Here is an 18158-nt window from a genome sequence, read left to right as displayed (position 1 = left end):
TCCCTTTGGAATTCAAGTGTCATATAAAAGCTAGTTTAGCCAATTCTGTTATAATTCTGTCTGTATGAATGAAGGCTCAACCAACATAGTTGGAGACTATGCCAATTGCCTAGTTCTATTATCTCTCCAGTGTTGTTTCTCATATTGTTGGGGAAGGAACCCACACAGAAGGCTAACTTCTGATGATTTCAAGCTGCTTCTGACCATGCCCCATTTTATTCAGTGGGGCACTGGATAAATACTTTAGCACAAAGCCATCTATATGACAGAGGTTAGCTGCATTGCAGGGCAGTAACAAAGGTGGTATATTGCTTTTTCCTAAGTTACCACTAACTAAGTTACCACAGAACAAAATTTATCCAGCATATCTCAATTTGACTTTCATCCATCAAATCCATGTAGAAATTTCTCAGAAGTAATAATTCTCATCCACTGATTTATCATCTTAAGTGAGCTCATAAAGAAGGAGAAAAGATTTTTGCTTTGTATAGATGTTTCCTGGCAAAATAGAATTTTACTTACTGGGAAAAAAAATACTTATTTTTAGTTTTGTATCTAGTACTAAAACATACATGTGTGTGTTCATGGTTAGATTTTTACATGTTTGGAGTGGATTGATTGTTTTCTGTAGTAAAGAAGTCAAAAATACATAATTTCATTTCATAATTAACCTTCTGCCTGACAAATAATGAATCTTCATTGTTGAAAAGACTTCATACCTAATGTTCGAATTGGTGAGATTATGTGTATCTGTAAGCAGTGCAGCTAGGACATACATATACATATACACTACACAACTGCAGGAAACAGTTGTGTTGGAAAGTAATGATAACAAGGTCTTGCTGTGTAAAAATAAGATTATGGGAGAGGTTTGTCATTTTCCTTTAGTGAAGTCAGAGTAGGTTATAAGGAAACTCTGATAGCATACTATTGTGATCTCTGTCTTTATGAAGACATAGAATGGCTCTGTATAAGCTCAGCAAATTCTGCCATATACCCTGATTTTTTCATGTCAAAAGCTAAACACTCTGAAAGAATAGGTATGTTTGGGCAAATTATTGATATACAGAATTGCAGTTCTTGGGATCATTTATGAAAAAATCTACAAGGTAGTTAAGATCTTGTCTGACTTCCTGCCAAACAGACTCTTGCTATCCTGTGAGTGACTATGATGAAAAAATATTGATGGTAATTTATCAAAGAGGCACTTACCACATTATTAGAGCGACCAATCTCATGATAGCCTCATTTAGGCTATCAAAGAAGTCTTTTAATTCCTGACCTTGCTCCTTCATGCTTCCAATTACCAGGCCAAAACTTATTGAGAAAACCACCAAGCCAAGGGCATTCACTCCATTTACAGAACCTGGAACAGGAACTATTTCCTCTTTCATTCGAGTGAGGGTTTCCATTGCTTCTGACACATTACTTAATATGGAAGCCACTGTGGATGTGTCATTGGATGAAATATCTACTTTAAACATTCTCTTTTCATAGTTAGTTTTGAACTGGTAAGACAAAAAGAAAAGAAAGAGGAATTCTGTGAATTATAGCAAACAAAGGTAAAAATCACACATTATTAATTACTATTGTCGGACATTTGAATTCTTTCTGTAATATTTGTTGGTAGAATGTACTGTTATGTAAACCTAGCTTTCCTGAAGGCAACAAAAATCCATATTAACTTCAAGAGCTAAAGCTTCACCTGTAGCTTCCAGAACTCACTTTCTCATAAATGTCACAGACAGATTTGTCATGCTCATGAGTTTTGTAACAAAACTATTGATTCTTAGTTTGCATTTTTATAAATAGTTATTTTTCCCAACAACAGTTTCCCAACTGTTAAATAGATAGGCTTTTTTTGGCTAGTTGGAATATTTTCACATGCTCTGGAGTTTCCTTTTTCATCTTTTTGAATTAGAAAAAATTAGAGTGAAAGTAACTGAAATATAACTCTTTTTTAATTTGCTATGGCAAAGACATTAGTTTTCTCTGCTTTGCAGAAACAAATCACCACTTTTCTTAATTAAGAACAGGGTTCTACCTTAAATGGTTCCATTATGGAATGGGCAAATCAATTTCAAAATCTCAATACGCTCCTAAATGTCTGCTTTGAAAACCAGTCTTTCACCACCTAATGCTTTTCTGAAGAGAAATGTGTATCCTGAATATTTCTCTCTGGGCTCAAAAAGCCCTAAAGTCACATCCTGATTAAATCCTCTTGAGCAAAGAATTTACAACTAGTAAAATGTTCCTAATATATCACAGGATGCTAAATACGTTATTAAAGCAATGGAATGCTGTTGACAAGGTTATTCAGTAATTTTGGATTTTTATTCCTTTGGGCCTGCTAACACCACCCCCACCCCCCAAATATTAAGTCCAGGAGCTGTAGTATTATTAGCAATATTTGGAGACTGTTGCACACTCTGAAATTATTGAGTGAAATGGAGTACTTATGAATAAGATGGGAAACCTGAATATCAGCATCTAGCAACACTGACCTAATTTTCCACACCTGAATAGTTTTGATGCAGTCCTTCCACATATTTGCTGTATCCCCTGAAGGCTTTAATTCTTTCAGAACTTTGAGTAATCTTGCTTAGAGGACATTTATGGAAAATTTCTGAATAAGATATAGCAGAACAAATCTCCATGGAGGTTAGATATTCTTGAGTTTTAAATGAAATTTGCTAAAAAGTTTAAGATTTGTGCTGTGGTTAGAGTAGACAGCTGAGCTGTTCCAACAGTTGGCTGACATGGAAAAGCACAGTTCCACTTCCTCACCTGCTCCCATCCAACCTGTGATAATTTCTCCTCTGTGTTAGTTCTAGTTCGATCTGTCCATGAGCCAATCCTATGCTTTAAATTGGCAGAAAACTTATCAAGCAAAAAAGTGACCATTTTTTGGTAAAGGCTATGGAGGTGAATCAGCTCACTGGGGAATCAGATGAATGCCAGAGAGGGTGAAACACTGAGTATACAGCCAGGAAAGGATGGATGGGATTTCCTCTTTAAGTGACAGAGAGGTATTAGAGTAGAAATTATCTAGAAGTTATCACTGAAGGGATTTTATTTCAGTCATCATAGGAGTATTAAAATACTGCCTAACACTGTACATCAAACACTTTTTTAAAAAAAAAATGTGTGTGGGTATGATACTTGTATGCTATGTATATTTTTATTACTTTTTTAAAGTAGAAAAAAATTAGGTAAAAATTCCTTAATACAAATATCTGAAGGGTGTAATTATGATGGACTTGCGAGCATGCAGATTAGACAAACATGAAAAAGCAAGCTGCTTAATGAGGACTGAAATTAAAGCCTAATTTCTTACCATTTTCCTATTCATTTCCTACTTTCCCTAGACACATCATAACTGATTTCATCGTGATGCTCCTCCATTACCCTCAGGTCCTTCACTTATTCCTATCCATTTGGCTAGGTCAAAAGCAACACATGATATGGCTATTAGTGTTAGATGTGCGCTGCCTGGCTGAATGGCTGCTGCTTGTTGGAACAGGTTAAGAGCTAAATCATAAATTGCTTTTCTTTCAGTGGCAGCACAATTTTGATTTCTCTAAGACTTGTGCCCCCTCCCTCCTCTGTCAAATTAGGTTGGAATTAGCCATTGGGCTCGAAAAACTATGACAAGGGACTGAAAAAAAGTTGGGCAGCCACAATCACATGAAGTTACTTGTAGAGGAATGAAGGTGGGCTAATTAGCATTGATAATATACAACTGTGGGCTGGCTTCAGGGGCAGTGGGTTGGCTGATGTAGATAAGGTGCAGCTGTGGCTGGTTCTGTTTAAGTGGTTTGGCAGCCAAAGAAGAGAGAGGAGGAAGAAACAGAGAGAATGCATGCTCTGGGTGAGGAGAGACTAGGAGAAGGCAGCAGAGGGATTGGTATAAAGGGTATGTTGGTATGAGATGGTAAAAGACTTTATTGCAGCTTGATAGTTTTGGTAGTGCTGTGACAGTTACTTACCTTTAAAAAACTAGTTAGAAATCATTGTTAGTTATAATAAGCATATTCCTTCTTTTTTGTGCTGATACTGGAAACTATTCTCAGCAGGAAGATGCCTTTAATCTTCTATTTATTAACTCTCTTTAAGGATATAATATGAATTTTTAGGACCTTACTTAGCAAAATCTGGTTTTGTTTCAGCTAGACTGGTACACAGAAATGTAGATCTTATCTGTTGACTCATCCTGTTTGTCAGACTTAAGTATTCAGAAATGTTAGCCTTAGCCTAGGGAGAATAATTTTTCTAGAACCCTTTCCAGAGCAGTGGAGAAACAGTTTGGCATTTTGAACTTCACTCTAAATAATCTAAGCAACAGGAATCGGGGCAACTTTATTTGCTCTGAAACAGTTGTTTGAGCTAGTCTGTCTTTCATTATTGCTAAATGAGCTTAAGGATAACTTTGTGGATGTCTGCTGCCTTATGCTCAAAGTTGTCTATCAAAAGTTATGAGAAGGTTCCTGATGAAGAAAAAGGAATTAGGGAAGACCAAATGTGAGAAACTGAAAGCACATATCTGACAAGGAAAAAGCGTAGGTTGAGGTTTATTCTTGTTAGTGCTCTTTCAGATGACAGTTAAGGCAAAATACAGGTTTGCTTGACCACCACAAAACAAATGTACTGTGTGTGGAATGGTGACAAAAACCAACTGTTTATAGAAAGTGACAGGATGAAAGAGCACCTTCAAGAGGATAGGAAATGTCAACTGTTTTGAAATAGATGATGTAATAGCAGAGCTGACTATTACTACTTTGCAGAGAAACTGGTGGTAATTTTGTGAGCTTTTATGAGATCCCTACTTTTGGGCAGATCTGTACTGTATCTTGGTGGGAATCAGAGTTACCAGCTGTTCATTTAGCTCAAACTGATATTTTAATATTACATTGTGATTCTGCAGATCCTTGTTATTTTGCAACATTCAGTAATGGATGAAATTAGACAAAGAAAAACTGCTCATATAACATGTTGTAGGCTTAGGGCTCTGAGGGGATACTGATAATCTGTGATGGGCTAGACAACATCACTGAAGTCCTGTCGTATCTGAGGGTGTTCGGTGTGTTTTGTCTCCAGGCAGAGGTATTTTTTGCCTGGTAAGATCTTAGATGCAAAATATTAATTTTCCTTAAGTTCATGTATAGCAAAACTACGAACAAGGTAAATATTATTTGATACATATTAATACTAATAGCTTTCTATTAACAACCATATCTGCAAGTAAAATATAAAAATAATGGCATTTCTGGACTTTGTTACAAGACATGGTGCTAATGAACAACTTCAAAAGGAATTGTAAGTTATTTCATTACAAAATAGACAATATATTTACTTCCTTACATAATTGTTTACACTTCTAATATTTTGTTTTCATTAGTGGTACAAGCCAGTACCCACAAGCTATCTGACTTAATATATTGCTTGACTTTTTAAGAAGCAGCATTATACCATGGCAGTAGCACATTCCAGTAGTTGGCTTGTAGACAAGGTAATTGCTCTGAAAACTCATGGTTTACTGTTAGTACTCTGAGACGGTATAATTAGCAATGTTTGTGCTAAGTTAGTATGGTGATATCATTTTTAGTGGATGATGATTTTTAAAAGCAACATATTTGATTAAATGCAAGCCTGAAATAATGAAAACAAAGTAGTGATATCCCATCTTCCTGATGCATTTTTAGTTTCTTTCTGATATGGACATGTGTGAGAGTATTCTAAATTGTCAGCAGAAGAGCTGATGACATAGGTTAAAATAGGGCTTTGGGGTATCCTGCTCCCATGTGGACTCATCCACAGGTCACAGTCCCTTTGACTCGAGTTCACACTGGAGTTCCAGCCTGTCCGGTACAGCAGCACAGAAACAGCAGCCATGCCCTGGCCATCTGCCAGCCCCAGCACATCACCATTGCTGTTATGAGAATGTTCCCAGGCACAGCACAGTAAGATGATAAGCAGTACAGCAAGCAGTGAAAGCAAGATGCAGCCACTAACGAGCACTAGACTAATATACAGTGTGGCAAGCACAGAAACCTGCCCCTTAATAGCTAAGCAGCAATAACAGGTATAAATTTGAACTAGCGCGTTCCAATCAAATCTGTTGTTACCTCAAACACTTTGTGCCCCACAAAAGTGCTGAAAAGGACTGTTGTGGTTTAACCCTGGCTGGCAACCAAGCACCATGCAGCCACTTGCTCACTCCCCCTCACCCAGAGGGGTGGAGAGGAGAATCAGAAAGGAATGTAAAACTTGAGGGTTAAGATAAGAATAATTTAATAGGTAAAGCAAAAGCCATGCAAGCAAAGCAAGGAATGTGTTCACTACTTCCTATGGGCAGGCAGGTGTTTGGCCATCCCCAGGAAAGCAGAATTCTATCACATGTAATGGTTACTCAGGAAGACAAACACCATAATGCCAAATGTCCCCCTTCTTCCCCCAGCTTATATACTCAGCATGATGGCATGCTGAGAGGTATGGAATACCTCTCTGGCTAGCTTGGGTCACCTGTCCTGGCTGTGTCCCCTCCCAGTTTCCTATGCAACCCCAGCCCTCTGGCTGGCAGGGTCCAAGGAACTGGAAAGTCCTTGATTTAGTATAAACATCACCCAGCAACAACTAAAAACATCAGTGTGTTGTCAACATTGTTCTCACATCAGAGCCAAACCACAGCACTGTACTAGCTACTAAGAAGAAAATTAACTCTATCCCAGCTGAAACCAGGACAGTATATTAACTAACCAAAACTATCACAAGGAATAGATAGCATATGTTGGTTAGTGTTTGTGTCTGGATGTGTGATTAATGCTTCCAATCCCCTTGATAAGAATGAGTTCAGGAAAGAATATTAAATGAAAGTAGCTCAGAAGTTACCAGGTGCACCTTTCTAGTACTTTAAGCTTCAGCTGGCATCACATTCCACCTATTCACAGCAGAATGACCCTCCCCAAATTGTTTACACTGGTTTTGCTTCTCTTGATGCCCCAAGTTCCTTTGTGTTTCTTTTGGCTTTTGATCTATCCCCAGCGAACAGCAGAAAGAACAAGCAGTTAAAAAGCAGTATCTGCCTAATAAGCCGGCTGCTTACAGCTGATTAGTCCCATGATAGATAACATCTTTGCATTTAGCAAAGAAAGAGAAATGAAGAGATAATGGTCAGAGTTGAAAGATAAATCCAAAGATTTATTTAGATATCCCCACATTGGAGGAGTATAGAGAAGGTTTTGAACAAAGTAGCTTAGTTTTAGGTAAGTGTGGAATATTTATCAGTAGTCAGTCTTTTCAGATTCTCCCATTACTGGTAAAAAATCATAAGAGCCCCCAGATAATCAGTGCATAGTGAAGGCAGCAATATATGTCATATGGAAATAACCAGCACCAGAAAGTATGCTGTTAGGATTAAGAATCTGCTGCTTTCCATCGATCCTTATCTGCCACTGATTTAATTGGATGAGGTCCTGATAGAGACAGGGTGCCAACAGGACTTTGGTCTTTCACAGGGGGAGAAAGAGCAAATAGAGGAAAACAGAGTGAAGCTGAAGTCCAACATTTTCCAGATTATTCTTCTTAACCTAGTATGCTAGGCAAGTGTGATCCTTTGTTCCCCTAGACTTTCCTGGGGCATGGGGCTGAATACAACCAGCTAGGCCTGAAATGTTTTTTTTCCAATTATCAGCTGAAAGGTTTGAATATAAGGATTTCCTTAGCTTTCCTGTGGTAGCAGGGGAGCTACAGGGGTGGCTTCTATGAAAAAATGCCAGGTTTCCCCATATCTGACAGAGCCAATGCCAAGCAGGTCCAAGGTGGACCCACTGTGGACCAAAGCTGAGCCAATCAGGGATGGTGGTAGTGCCTCTGTGATAACATATTTAAGAAGGGGGAAAAACTGCTGTGCAACAGCAGCTGGGAGAGAGGAGTGAGAATATGTGAGTGCAACATCTATGCAGACACCAAGGTCAGTGCAGAAGGAGGGGGAGGAGGTGCTCCAGGTGTCAGAGCAGAGATTCCTCTGCAGCCCGTGGTGAAGACCATGGTGAGGCAGGCTGTCCCCCTGCAGCCCATGGAGGCACACAGTGGAGCAAATATCTACCTGCAGCTTGTGGAGAACCCCACACTACAGCGGGTGGATATGCCTTGAAGGAAGCTGTGACCCCATGGCAAGCCCATGCTGGAGCAGGTTTTCTGGCAGAATCTGTGGCCCCACAGGGGACCCATGCTGGAGCAGTCCATTCCTGAAGGACTGCACCCTGTGGAAAGGACCCATGCTGGAGAAGTTTCTGAAGGATGGTCTCCCATGGGTGGGACCCCACGATGGAGAAGGGGAAAAGTGTGAGGAGGAAGGAGTGGAAGAGACAACATGTGATGAACTGACCACAACACGCATTCCCCATCCCCCTGTGCCATTTAGGGGGAGGAGGTAGAGAATTCAGGAGTGAGGCTGAGCCCAGGAAGAAGGGAGGTGTGGGGGGAAGGTGTTTTTAGATTTGCTCTTGTTTCTCATTACCCTATTCCATTCTTAATTGGCAATAATTTAATTTCCCCAAGTCGAGTATGTTTTGCCTGTGATGGTAATTGGTGAGTGATCTCTCTGTACTTAACTTATGAGCCTTTCATCATATTTTCTCTCCCCCTGTCCAGTTAAGGAGGGGGAGTGATAGAGTAGCTTGGTGGGCACCTGGCAACTAGCCAAGGTCAACCCACCATGCTTTATCTCCTACAGGGACTCCTGGCTTCTGGGATCTACAATAGGGGGGCTGTTTTGGAGGGGAAGGGGCATTTTGTTCCACCATTCTTCCTGTTTCTGGGGAAGAAAATGTGCAAAGAAGGAGAAGCAGCAGCAAGAGAAGGCAGTGTTCTTTGCCTCCCAGACTTGCTGGGAAAGAACAACAGGAAAGGGAATCCAAAGGACCAGAAGGCTAAATGAGAAGCAGCAGAAAATTTAGGAAGAACCTTCCTAAATGAGTCCTAAGGTCCCAGTCTTCCTTCCTGGCTCTTCCTCTCCCAACAGCAATCTTATAAAAGCTTTCTCAACTCTATCTAGAAGCCCTTCCCACCTTGGTTACCCCACTCCACACTGCACTTCCATTTCATTTTTCTCTGTCAGGAAAGAAACCTGCCTAAGGATGCTATAAGACAGAATGTGAGCACCTAATGTATCAAAAGATGTGATTTGAATGTGGAGTGATGGTTTCCAGGTGTGCAAAGCTGTGGATCAGTATTACACCTTTGAGTGTGGACTACTATGAGTAGTAGTGTGTTTTGTGTTTGGGCCAGCAAACACAGTGTTACAGAACCAGATTAGTGCCAGATGGATCATCCTTCTTCATAAATCTTCAGCGAAACATGAAAAATGTGATGTAAACTTTTGAAAAGAAAGTTATGGAGTCAGATGTACAAAGTCATCTGGATACCTATGAATCTTGCACATACTTGTTTCTCCTGGAAGATGCTTTTAGTGTAACAAATCTCATTCAACAAAATAACTTATGTGTAAAAAATTAGGTTTTGGTACCCGATTCAAAAAGTAATAGTATCAGTATGACAGATTTAAAATACTTGTGCTTCAGTAAGCATATTTGCTGATGAAAGTCAGAAAAAAACTTTCATTAAACATTTCCTGGTTTTTGAACCGTTTTTAGGAGATCCCTTTAAGCTGTAAAGCACATGAGAAATACAATATACTTAATGCAAACAGAATCTACAAGACAGCTTTAATTAAGAACATAATTTAGGACTGTTAGTCACTGAGTTGAGTTTCCTGTTGCTGTAGGATACTTTATTGAATGAATTCTTCAAGCTGTATCTTAATACTGATGAGGTAGTTTGTTTCCATGACTCCTAATTGAAGATTTTTCCAGGACCTCACTTTTTAGGTAATGAAGGTTAAAAACCTTGCTAATTTCCACTTTAAATTCAGTCATAGTGATTTCCATTTCTTGTATAAACATTTTTCTTTAACTTATACAGTTCCCACTTTGGTTTTTGTAACTGAATAGTTTTTTAAGCAAGCTTCTTTTTGTTTTATATGCTGTTCTTTTGAACAGCAACTCCATTGTGCTCATTTTACATTAATCTTCCTTGAATGTAATGACCAGAATATACCCAGTATTCCAGACAGTCACATTCCTCTTGTTTTGTTTCCTCTCTTGGAATTATGTCACCTAATATATCCTAGAGCTGAATTAGAAGGGGTTTAATTTTTTTTCTTTCTTGTAAGGACTTTCCATCTCAAAGCAGCAATTAGTTAATTTCTAAATATTTATTTGACATGTGATGAAGAGCTACCAGGAGATAACAGAACATGCCAATGTCTGCAAGAGCCAATTCACTTTGTTCTTGTGACTTTATAGTGTTACAGTGTGCTAGGGACATACTACCTTCTTTGATGTTTGTTAGATATCTTGATGCAAAGTGCTTCAACTTTCTTGTCATCTGTAAATTTCACTGTGTGCATCTTGTGGCAATGTCATTCATCAATTGAGATACACCCAGTCCTTCAGCAACTTCCATTGCTATCTCCACAAATTTTACAATTCTCACAATAATCTTATCCCCTGCTCAACTATTTCACTTTCTTCATATTAAAAACTCTGATTTGCAGAAATCTAAAGAGATTAGATCCATTGAACTTCTGTGGCACCAAAAAAGAAAAAAAGCAAATAAGAAAATGAGCAATCTTGTGGAAGAAAGATGGAAGGTTATTCTGGTACAATGTTTCAGAAACCCGTGTTATTCTTTATCTTTTTTTCATGTATTTCTCTTTTTCATTTATTACTAAGTCTTTACTCTTTCCTTCAAGGTACTTGTATCCTTCAGTACAACCAAGATCAGGCTAATGGGTTATTAACTGCTTAATTCTCAAATCTTTTTGAAATTGCAATTTGAAAGGCACTATGATTGCTTTCACCAGTTATAGATAATAACTACCCAACTTGACAGATTTATTAAAAATACTTGCTGCTAGATCTGTAACTTTATGCCCTAATTCTTTCATGGTTTTGAAATAAAAATGTCATTCCTTGACTTTATTACATTCTTTGAAATTTTTTTTCTAGTTTAGATACAGACTTTTGTATTTCCATACTGCTCTTCTGCATCACAGTCCTTACTGAAAACAGAGGCATAGCATTTGTTGGTTTTGCACCTGGAACTAGTTTATCTTTAATCTTGAACAAATCCTTCATCTAGAAAATCACTGCTTTTTGTTGGTCTCTTTTTATGTAACTAAAGAAAATGTTACTGTTCCTTTTCAATTCTTCTGCAAGATGTAACTCAGCTGGACTTTGGAAAGTTTCTACTTTATCCTCTTGCTTCTTGACCTCCACATTCCAGCATTTTTAAATTGCTACAGCAATAACCGGTAAATAATATCAGTTCAAGATTTTCTGTGGGGTCAATATGAAGCAATTAGACCAGGGGTCCTCAAACTACGGCCCACGGGCCAGATATGGCCCCCAGGGTCCTCAATCTGGCCCCCAGTATTTACAGAACCCCCCTGCCGGGGGTTGGGGGGGGAAACCAAGCAGCCACATATGACTGCCTGCCCCTTCATCCACGCCGGCCTCCTGGTTAAAAAGTTTGAGGACCCCTGAATTAGATTATGACAATACACATTATAGGTTTCACTGAAACTATAACATTCTCTTTTTAAAGGAGGAATGTAACTAGTTACTATTATTATTTTCTGTGTAGAACAGTTAAGGTTAATACCAGGCTAATGATAGAGGCATTTGGGAAGCAACATAGAAAGAACATTCCTGTGCACTCCTACCATAGGTGACAGGAAGACCCCTAGTTTGATTTTGTTATTGATGTCCACAAAATTGTTGCCTCAGTTTCTAACCTATGCACATTTCCCACATGACAATTTTGAACATCTTCCAGTCTTTGTGCAGATGGTACATATCTCAGTATCTCCTAATTTAACATAACACTGGCTTTGAAAAGTAAATTCTGTATTGACTTTAGTGAAGCTTGCTGTAGACTTATGAATTTCACATTTTGAAAAAACTTATTTTTTTCTTTGCTGTGCCAAGTGTGTGTGTTTCACTTCTCATAGCAAATACTGAGATGATATGATTGAAAATAAAGCACAAATTTGGTTGGGGTTTTTTTGGTGACAGCTAGCAGGATACATAAGATTTGTTTCTGCTCTAAGTACGTGATATTTCTAAAGAAAATACTATTAAATTTCTATTTTTTACTTTATTATATGTTTTAGTTGGAAATAACAAAACATTTTTACCTGTTTAAAGCAAGCTTCCACCAGATTTGGAGGGAACATATTTCTGTGAAAAAGAAAGAAAATAACATGAGAAGTAATAAGACTCTAGTAATACCTTAAGTAGTGGCACAGCTAATAAAAGAATTGACCAGCTAATTTTCAAAGGAATCCTAACACAAATATGTAAATGTGTATACAGTGAGTAGAGCTTTGCATATAACATTGCCCTGGTACCTTTATCAGGACAAAATGCAGTAGGGTTGGATAGGTCCTGTAAATTGCAATCTCTGTATCCAATATTGTATAGCAGGTCTCCTTATGGAGCAGAATATTAGCTAAATTACCAAATTAACAAAGTTCTGTGGGCCAGTGTTGACTTTTAATTTTGTATTTATTAATGCTGTCTGAATCCAGATGAATAAAGAAGTTATTAATATTTAATGCATTTCTACTTCTCAAAAAAATTTTGCAGGCATGTGACCTAGTACATAATGACATTTATTACTTGATTTAGAGTCTCATCGTGATTAAGAAATAAGTATTTCTGAAGTTTGAGTATTCTTTAATAATAACACATACATGTATAATTATATATGCGTGTGTATATTTTTTACATATGGGGATTTGCTTGTTTGCTTTCCAGAATGGTGACGTTTCTGAGGGAATAAGAAGCACCCTAACTGAATAAATCTTGAGGAATCTGAGTGCAAATCTCTTCATGGGTCTTTCTAAAGTCCCCCTTCCTGGCAGCATGACTATTGGAGGCCTTTCTCCATGTCTCTAGCTTCTCCAAATGGGTTAGTGGAACACAAAATTTTGGTGGCTTTACCTGTAGAAAAGCTCTCAAGTTCAAAACCTCAGCTTCCCTACTCCCTGGAATACATATGTGACATATTAGCTCTATAAAAGAAGCACTGTAGTGTCTCTGAGCAAGGAGAAAACAAACTTTTATGTTTGTGCCCCTCTATTTCAAGCATTTTACTTGCCTGTTCCTGGGATATATTTACCATACATACGATTTAACAAGGTTGAATAGATGCACCTAGACTGGTGGTTACAATTCAAAATTAATAGCTAAATCAGGAATTCAAGTGAAGTAATAAAACTGCTGAAAGTTGGAAGTAAGGGAAAGCAGAAGAATTTGGTAATAAGGATTATGCTATGGAAGGAGGGGGAAAGACCCATGCAGAGCAGATAGCAGAACGGAAGTCTTTTTTGTGTGTGAAAGAAAGAATCTTTCTTTTGTGGAATGCTAAAAGCAGTTCCTTCCCTTGCAAGAGCCTGATTTGAAAATAAATCCATGTATTCTTTTGTAGAGTTGTAGGGTTTAGAGATATTGGTAAAAAATTTGGCTAATTTAGGCATTCACTGTCTAAAATTCTCTACCATCCTTCTCATGTGAACCTAAATATTACTGTCATCGTTATTGGTATAGAAAATGTGCAATATCATAGCCATACCTGATTAAATCAAGGAAGGCATCTGCTGCTGTCACTTGCACAATTTTTCCTTCTCTGTGCATGTTTTCTTTAGTACCTTTCCCAGGGTGGATGATGACCACAATGATAATACCAATCAGTACAGCAATGATCGTAGTACTCATGTAGTAGACTACTGCTCGGACACCCATCTTCCCTGATGCTTTACTATCCAGGGCAGCAATTCCTAGTAAATTCAAGCACAAGGACATTCACTTCATACAGTTGTGAGTAAAGACTATAAACTCAGCATGATGAAAATAGTTTTGTGGGAAGAGTTTTGATGACCAGTATATTTAAAGCTACCCAAGGCAAGTTTGCCCTCTTTTGCAGCTTGTACTGCCACTGTCTTCCTATCTCACCCCTAATGCTTGTTATTATGTAATTTTCTATTACAAGAGTTATAGCTTTCTGTGCTTTGTTAACACTTGTTAAAAGCAAAGGTTATTGGCCTGATGCCATGTGGCACTCCCTATATTCCAGTGAGCCAATTAATGGGGTTTGATTAGCGTAATTACTACAGTCTGAAAAATGTACCTTAGAAATGTGCTGCACCAAATTTGTAATGGTAAGAAAGAAAACAGTACTCTCAAGTAATGTTGATAACGTTTGCTACAATTAATGTGTATGAAGAGTTTTCTTCAATTCCTAATGGAATGACCTGAGTTTACCTCTGTCCCAAGCCATGGGAGTTTAAAACACATTAAATGCCATTAGCTTGTTTCAGAAAATCCTTACTATTGTATGAATAAGCATTTCAAATCTTTTACAAACTTTGCAAAACTTGTGACATTACTCCTAATTCTTGGCTCATCTTAATTCATCTGATCTAATATGAATACCTGGGTGCTCAGTATGGCATCTGCTAAAGTATTTCTTCATGAGATTGCACCAACAGGGCTGCACTGTGTTTTTTAAATGAAGGTGCAGTTCTGCCAGGGAAAAAGCCTTGAATTTCTGAGGAGTGTCTCATGAGGACCGTCAGAAATGGAAATGCTCTTTCTCTTTCTAAACAGGTACAGTTAGCATTCCTCTCCCTAAAATGCCTCTTTGCTCCTTCTTCTTACAGTTTCAAGTAGTCAATAACTTCCCTGTACTTCATCTGGAGGGCTACACCATCTGTCTCAAAACAGTGCTGGTGTTTCTTGTTGGAATCATGCTTTCAAAGTGCAGGATGGAGAAACAGGTCAGGAAAAAATCTTTTTGCTTTATTATCTCCTCCTGTGTACTTCTATATGGCATTGTCTAATCCAAACTTTTGTTGGCTGCCCACTTATTTATCTAGATGCCATCTTTGAATGTATAGAAGATAATGAAATTTGCCTGCCTTCCACTCTGGGTACTTATCTCAGAGGATAAAGCATTTAAAATAAGGCAAAATGACTGTGTGAATATAAATAATATGGAAACATAATACTAGAATCATGGCCTGGCAAAACTAAATATTTTCTCAAAATGCTTGTCACTGTAGATATACTTCTATCTTCTAAAGGAGGAAATATGTGCTACTGTAACTCCAGTGAAACTACTCTAGATAGTCACTGATGATCAAAGTTGTATTCCAGGCTCAGATCAAATCTTCAAAGTATAAAACCAATCACATGCTTCTTACTTACCCTTTCATTTCAGCTAGACAGAAGCAATTAGAGCCGGTAAGATTTGTACCCACAAAATGAATTGCAGAGGTTGATTACTAGATTCGCACCCTGAATTACTTGATTTATATGTGCCATTGTTGTGGAAGAACAAAGTGTTGCAGGCACAGGAAGAAACTGAAAATAGAGCTCCAACATTTGAAGCACTTGATCCTTTATTTCTCTGCTCAGCTTTTCCATTGATAAAACCGGATAATGCTTATGGTAAGTTTACATCTATGTTTTGAAATTCTGTGGGGAAAATGGTAAATGCTACCAAGTAATAAATAGTTATTTTTACAAACAAGAAGGAAATCTTATAGACAGTCTTGGTGGTGGATAGAGTACTGCTTGCTTTTTTAGAGTCCTCAAAATAATGCAGATATAAAATAATGCAAATATAATAACCAATGCATAAAAATAAAGTTAAGAATTGCTGGAGTCTTTCAGAGCTTCTACTGAGTTGTACAATGTTTATATAAGACAGCATTTGTTACAAATTCTATTTTTAAAGTATCAGTATATAACTTACACTTCTTTTTAATTTAAAAAGTGAAAAATTAATGCATGCATACTAGTCCTGTCAACTTTGTCTTTATAGATTTTAATTGCTGTTTTATATTATTACTTGCTATTTCTAAAGTAGCAGTGATGGGCTGTGTAGTTTTTTCATTTTAACTAAGATCATCTTTAAACTTGATTTACATCCTGAACATGAAAAGATAAATTTAACCTATATAGATTAGTGAGGAGTTTTGGAAATACACAGATGTTAAATCAGTTAGTTCCCAGTATCCTGCCCTTGCCGGGTAATAGATTCAGGACCAGATGCTGAGCACTGTCAGTCTAGAGAGTTCGCAGGTATATGTGCATACTGCTTTAACCAAGGCTAATTTTCTTTGTACTCCACACTTAATGCTAGATTAAGTCTCCTACACTCCAAAAACCACTAGGAGACAGTGTAGGGCATATTTTACCACTAAAGATTGCTGTGTTGAAGGATTAGAGTTTGTGATCCTATTTTTTTCTTGGACTGATTTTGGGACTGAGTGGTGAACTGTATGCAAGTGATATGTCAGGGAGCAAGAGGAATGCTCTTTGCTTTATAAGATGCTTTCCATCTTGGTTTCCTATTATTCACTCCAGCTGTGACTACATGGCCCCTTATTTTAGGTTCTGCTCTTGCTTATTATATAAATGACTTCTCAGCTTGAAAGTAGGGGACAGCAATGCATCTCTTATTGAGCTCTAACCACTCGTGGCACATATAGCAGTAAGCATTCAAAGCAAAGGGATTACAGGTGTACGTATGAACAAAAGCTATATGAGGAGGAAGCAAGTTCTCACCTCAGAGAGCCCTTACTGGGGAGCTGCTGGGCAGTCTTCCCTCCCACTGATGTTAATGGGAACTCAGGTGTCCGGGTTTCAGCTGAGGTAGAGTAAATTTTCTTCTTAGTAGCTGGTGCAGTGTGGTGTTTTGGAGTTGGTGTGAGAACAATGTTGATAACACACTGATGGTTTTAATTGTTGCTGGGTAATGTTTATACTAAGTCAAGGACTTTTCAGTTTCTCAGGCCTTGTCAGCGAGAGGCCTGGAGGGGCACAGGAAATTGGGAGGGGACACAGCCAGGACAGGTGACCCAAGCTAGCCAAAGGGATATTCCATACCATATGACATCATGCTGAGTATATAAACTGGGGGAAGAATAAGAAAGCAGGGTAGGGATGTTTGGAGTGATGGTGTTCGTCTTCCCAAGTAACTGTTACCTGTGATGGAGCCCTGCTTTCCTGGGGATGGCTGAACACCTGCCTGCCCATGGGAAGTGCTGAATGAATTCCGTGTTTTGCTTTGCTTGTGTGTGCGGCTTTTTCTTTACCTATTAAATTGTTCTTATCTCAACCCATGAGTTTTCTCACTTTTACTCTTCCAGTTCTCTCTCCCATCCCGCTGCGGGGGGAATACGTGAGCAGCTGTGTGGTGCTTAGTTGCTGGCTGGGGTTAAACCATGACATAAAGAAACTCACAGGAGGGACATTCAGTATCATCCAGGACCAAATCTGCAAAAGCTTCCAGCATACCAACAACAAGAATTTTCTAAATAATATTTAAAATCTGTGTTTAAAACATGAGAAAATGAAGGGGGTTATTTTCTCTACATTTTAAGATGTTGACAAGATTTCTTAGAGCTGAATGGGTCTCTGGAAGGGTTTCATGTCAGGGTCTGGAAGCTTTCATGTATCATAGACCATTGTATCCTCAGTGTATGCTTTCACAGCCAGCCAGCAAAACTCCCATTGTCTTGCAGAAGATGTATGTGCCCCTTTCATCTTGCTCAGTGTTCTCCCCTCCACACGGCTTCTGGCTCCAGCACCTCTGCCTCCTCTCTTCCCTTTCCCTCCCTTTTCCCGGGGAGCCTGGGAAACTTTGTTGTGCCACCGGTCCCCACCCGCATGGAAGCCTTGAAGTTGTCAAGGCAACCCGGAACAGAGTGCCTGTAATTTCTCCGTGTGTGCTCGCTCGCAACATGAATGAGAATGATTTTTTTTGTGTATTGCTGGGGAGGAGGGAGAGAAGGGATGAAAGAAGGGGGCAGGTGTAAGTCTGTAAAACTGTAAACAAATCCAAGCCCTTACCCCTGTCCTCTCCCTTCACCTACTATCTCTCTCTTAAGAAATAAGTGAGAAATCAGTCACACTGGGTGAAATAAAGACATGACAAGGAGTTCTCCAAAGTGTCAGGACAAAAAGCAAATCACTATGTTGTGTTAACAAAGATGTTAGAAAAGAAAATGAAAATATTTTAGGATG

General features: G+C 38.5%; 1 protein-coding gene across 1 annotated transcript in view; it reads right to left on the bottom strand.

The window, feature by feature from the left end:
• The window catches only part of LOC119140899 (excitatory amino acid transporter 1-like), an 83279-nt gene that overhangs the window by 7888 nt on the left and 57233 nt on the right, over positions 1–18158 (bottom strand). Inside the window, exons 4-6 of the mRNA XM_037372564.1 lie at positions 13699–13903; positions 12260–12302; positions 1213–1508 (exon numbers count right to left, since the gene is read on the bottom strand). Of these exons, the coding sequence (XP_037228461.1) occupies positions 1213–1508; positions 12260–12302; positions 13699–13903 (544 nt within the window). The remainder of the gene's footprint in view (positions 1–1212; positions 1509–12259; positions 12303–13698; positions 13904–18158) is intronic.

This window comes from Falco rusticolus, chromosome W (assembly GCF_015220075.1).
Source record: "Falco rusticolus isolate bFalRus1 chromosome W, bFalRus1.pri, whole genome shotgun sequence".
Taxonomy (NCBI): Eukaryota; Metazoa; Chordata; class Aves; order Falconiformes; family Falconidae; genus Falco; species Falco rusticolus.
Note: the sequence above shows the minus strand (reverse complement) of the source record. Positions and strands in the feature narration are given on the sequence as shown.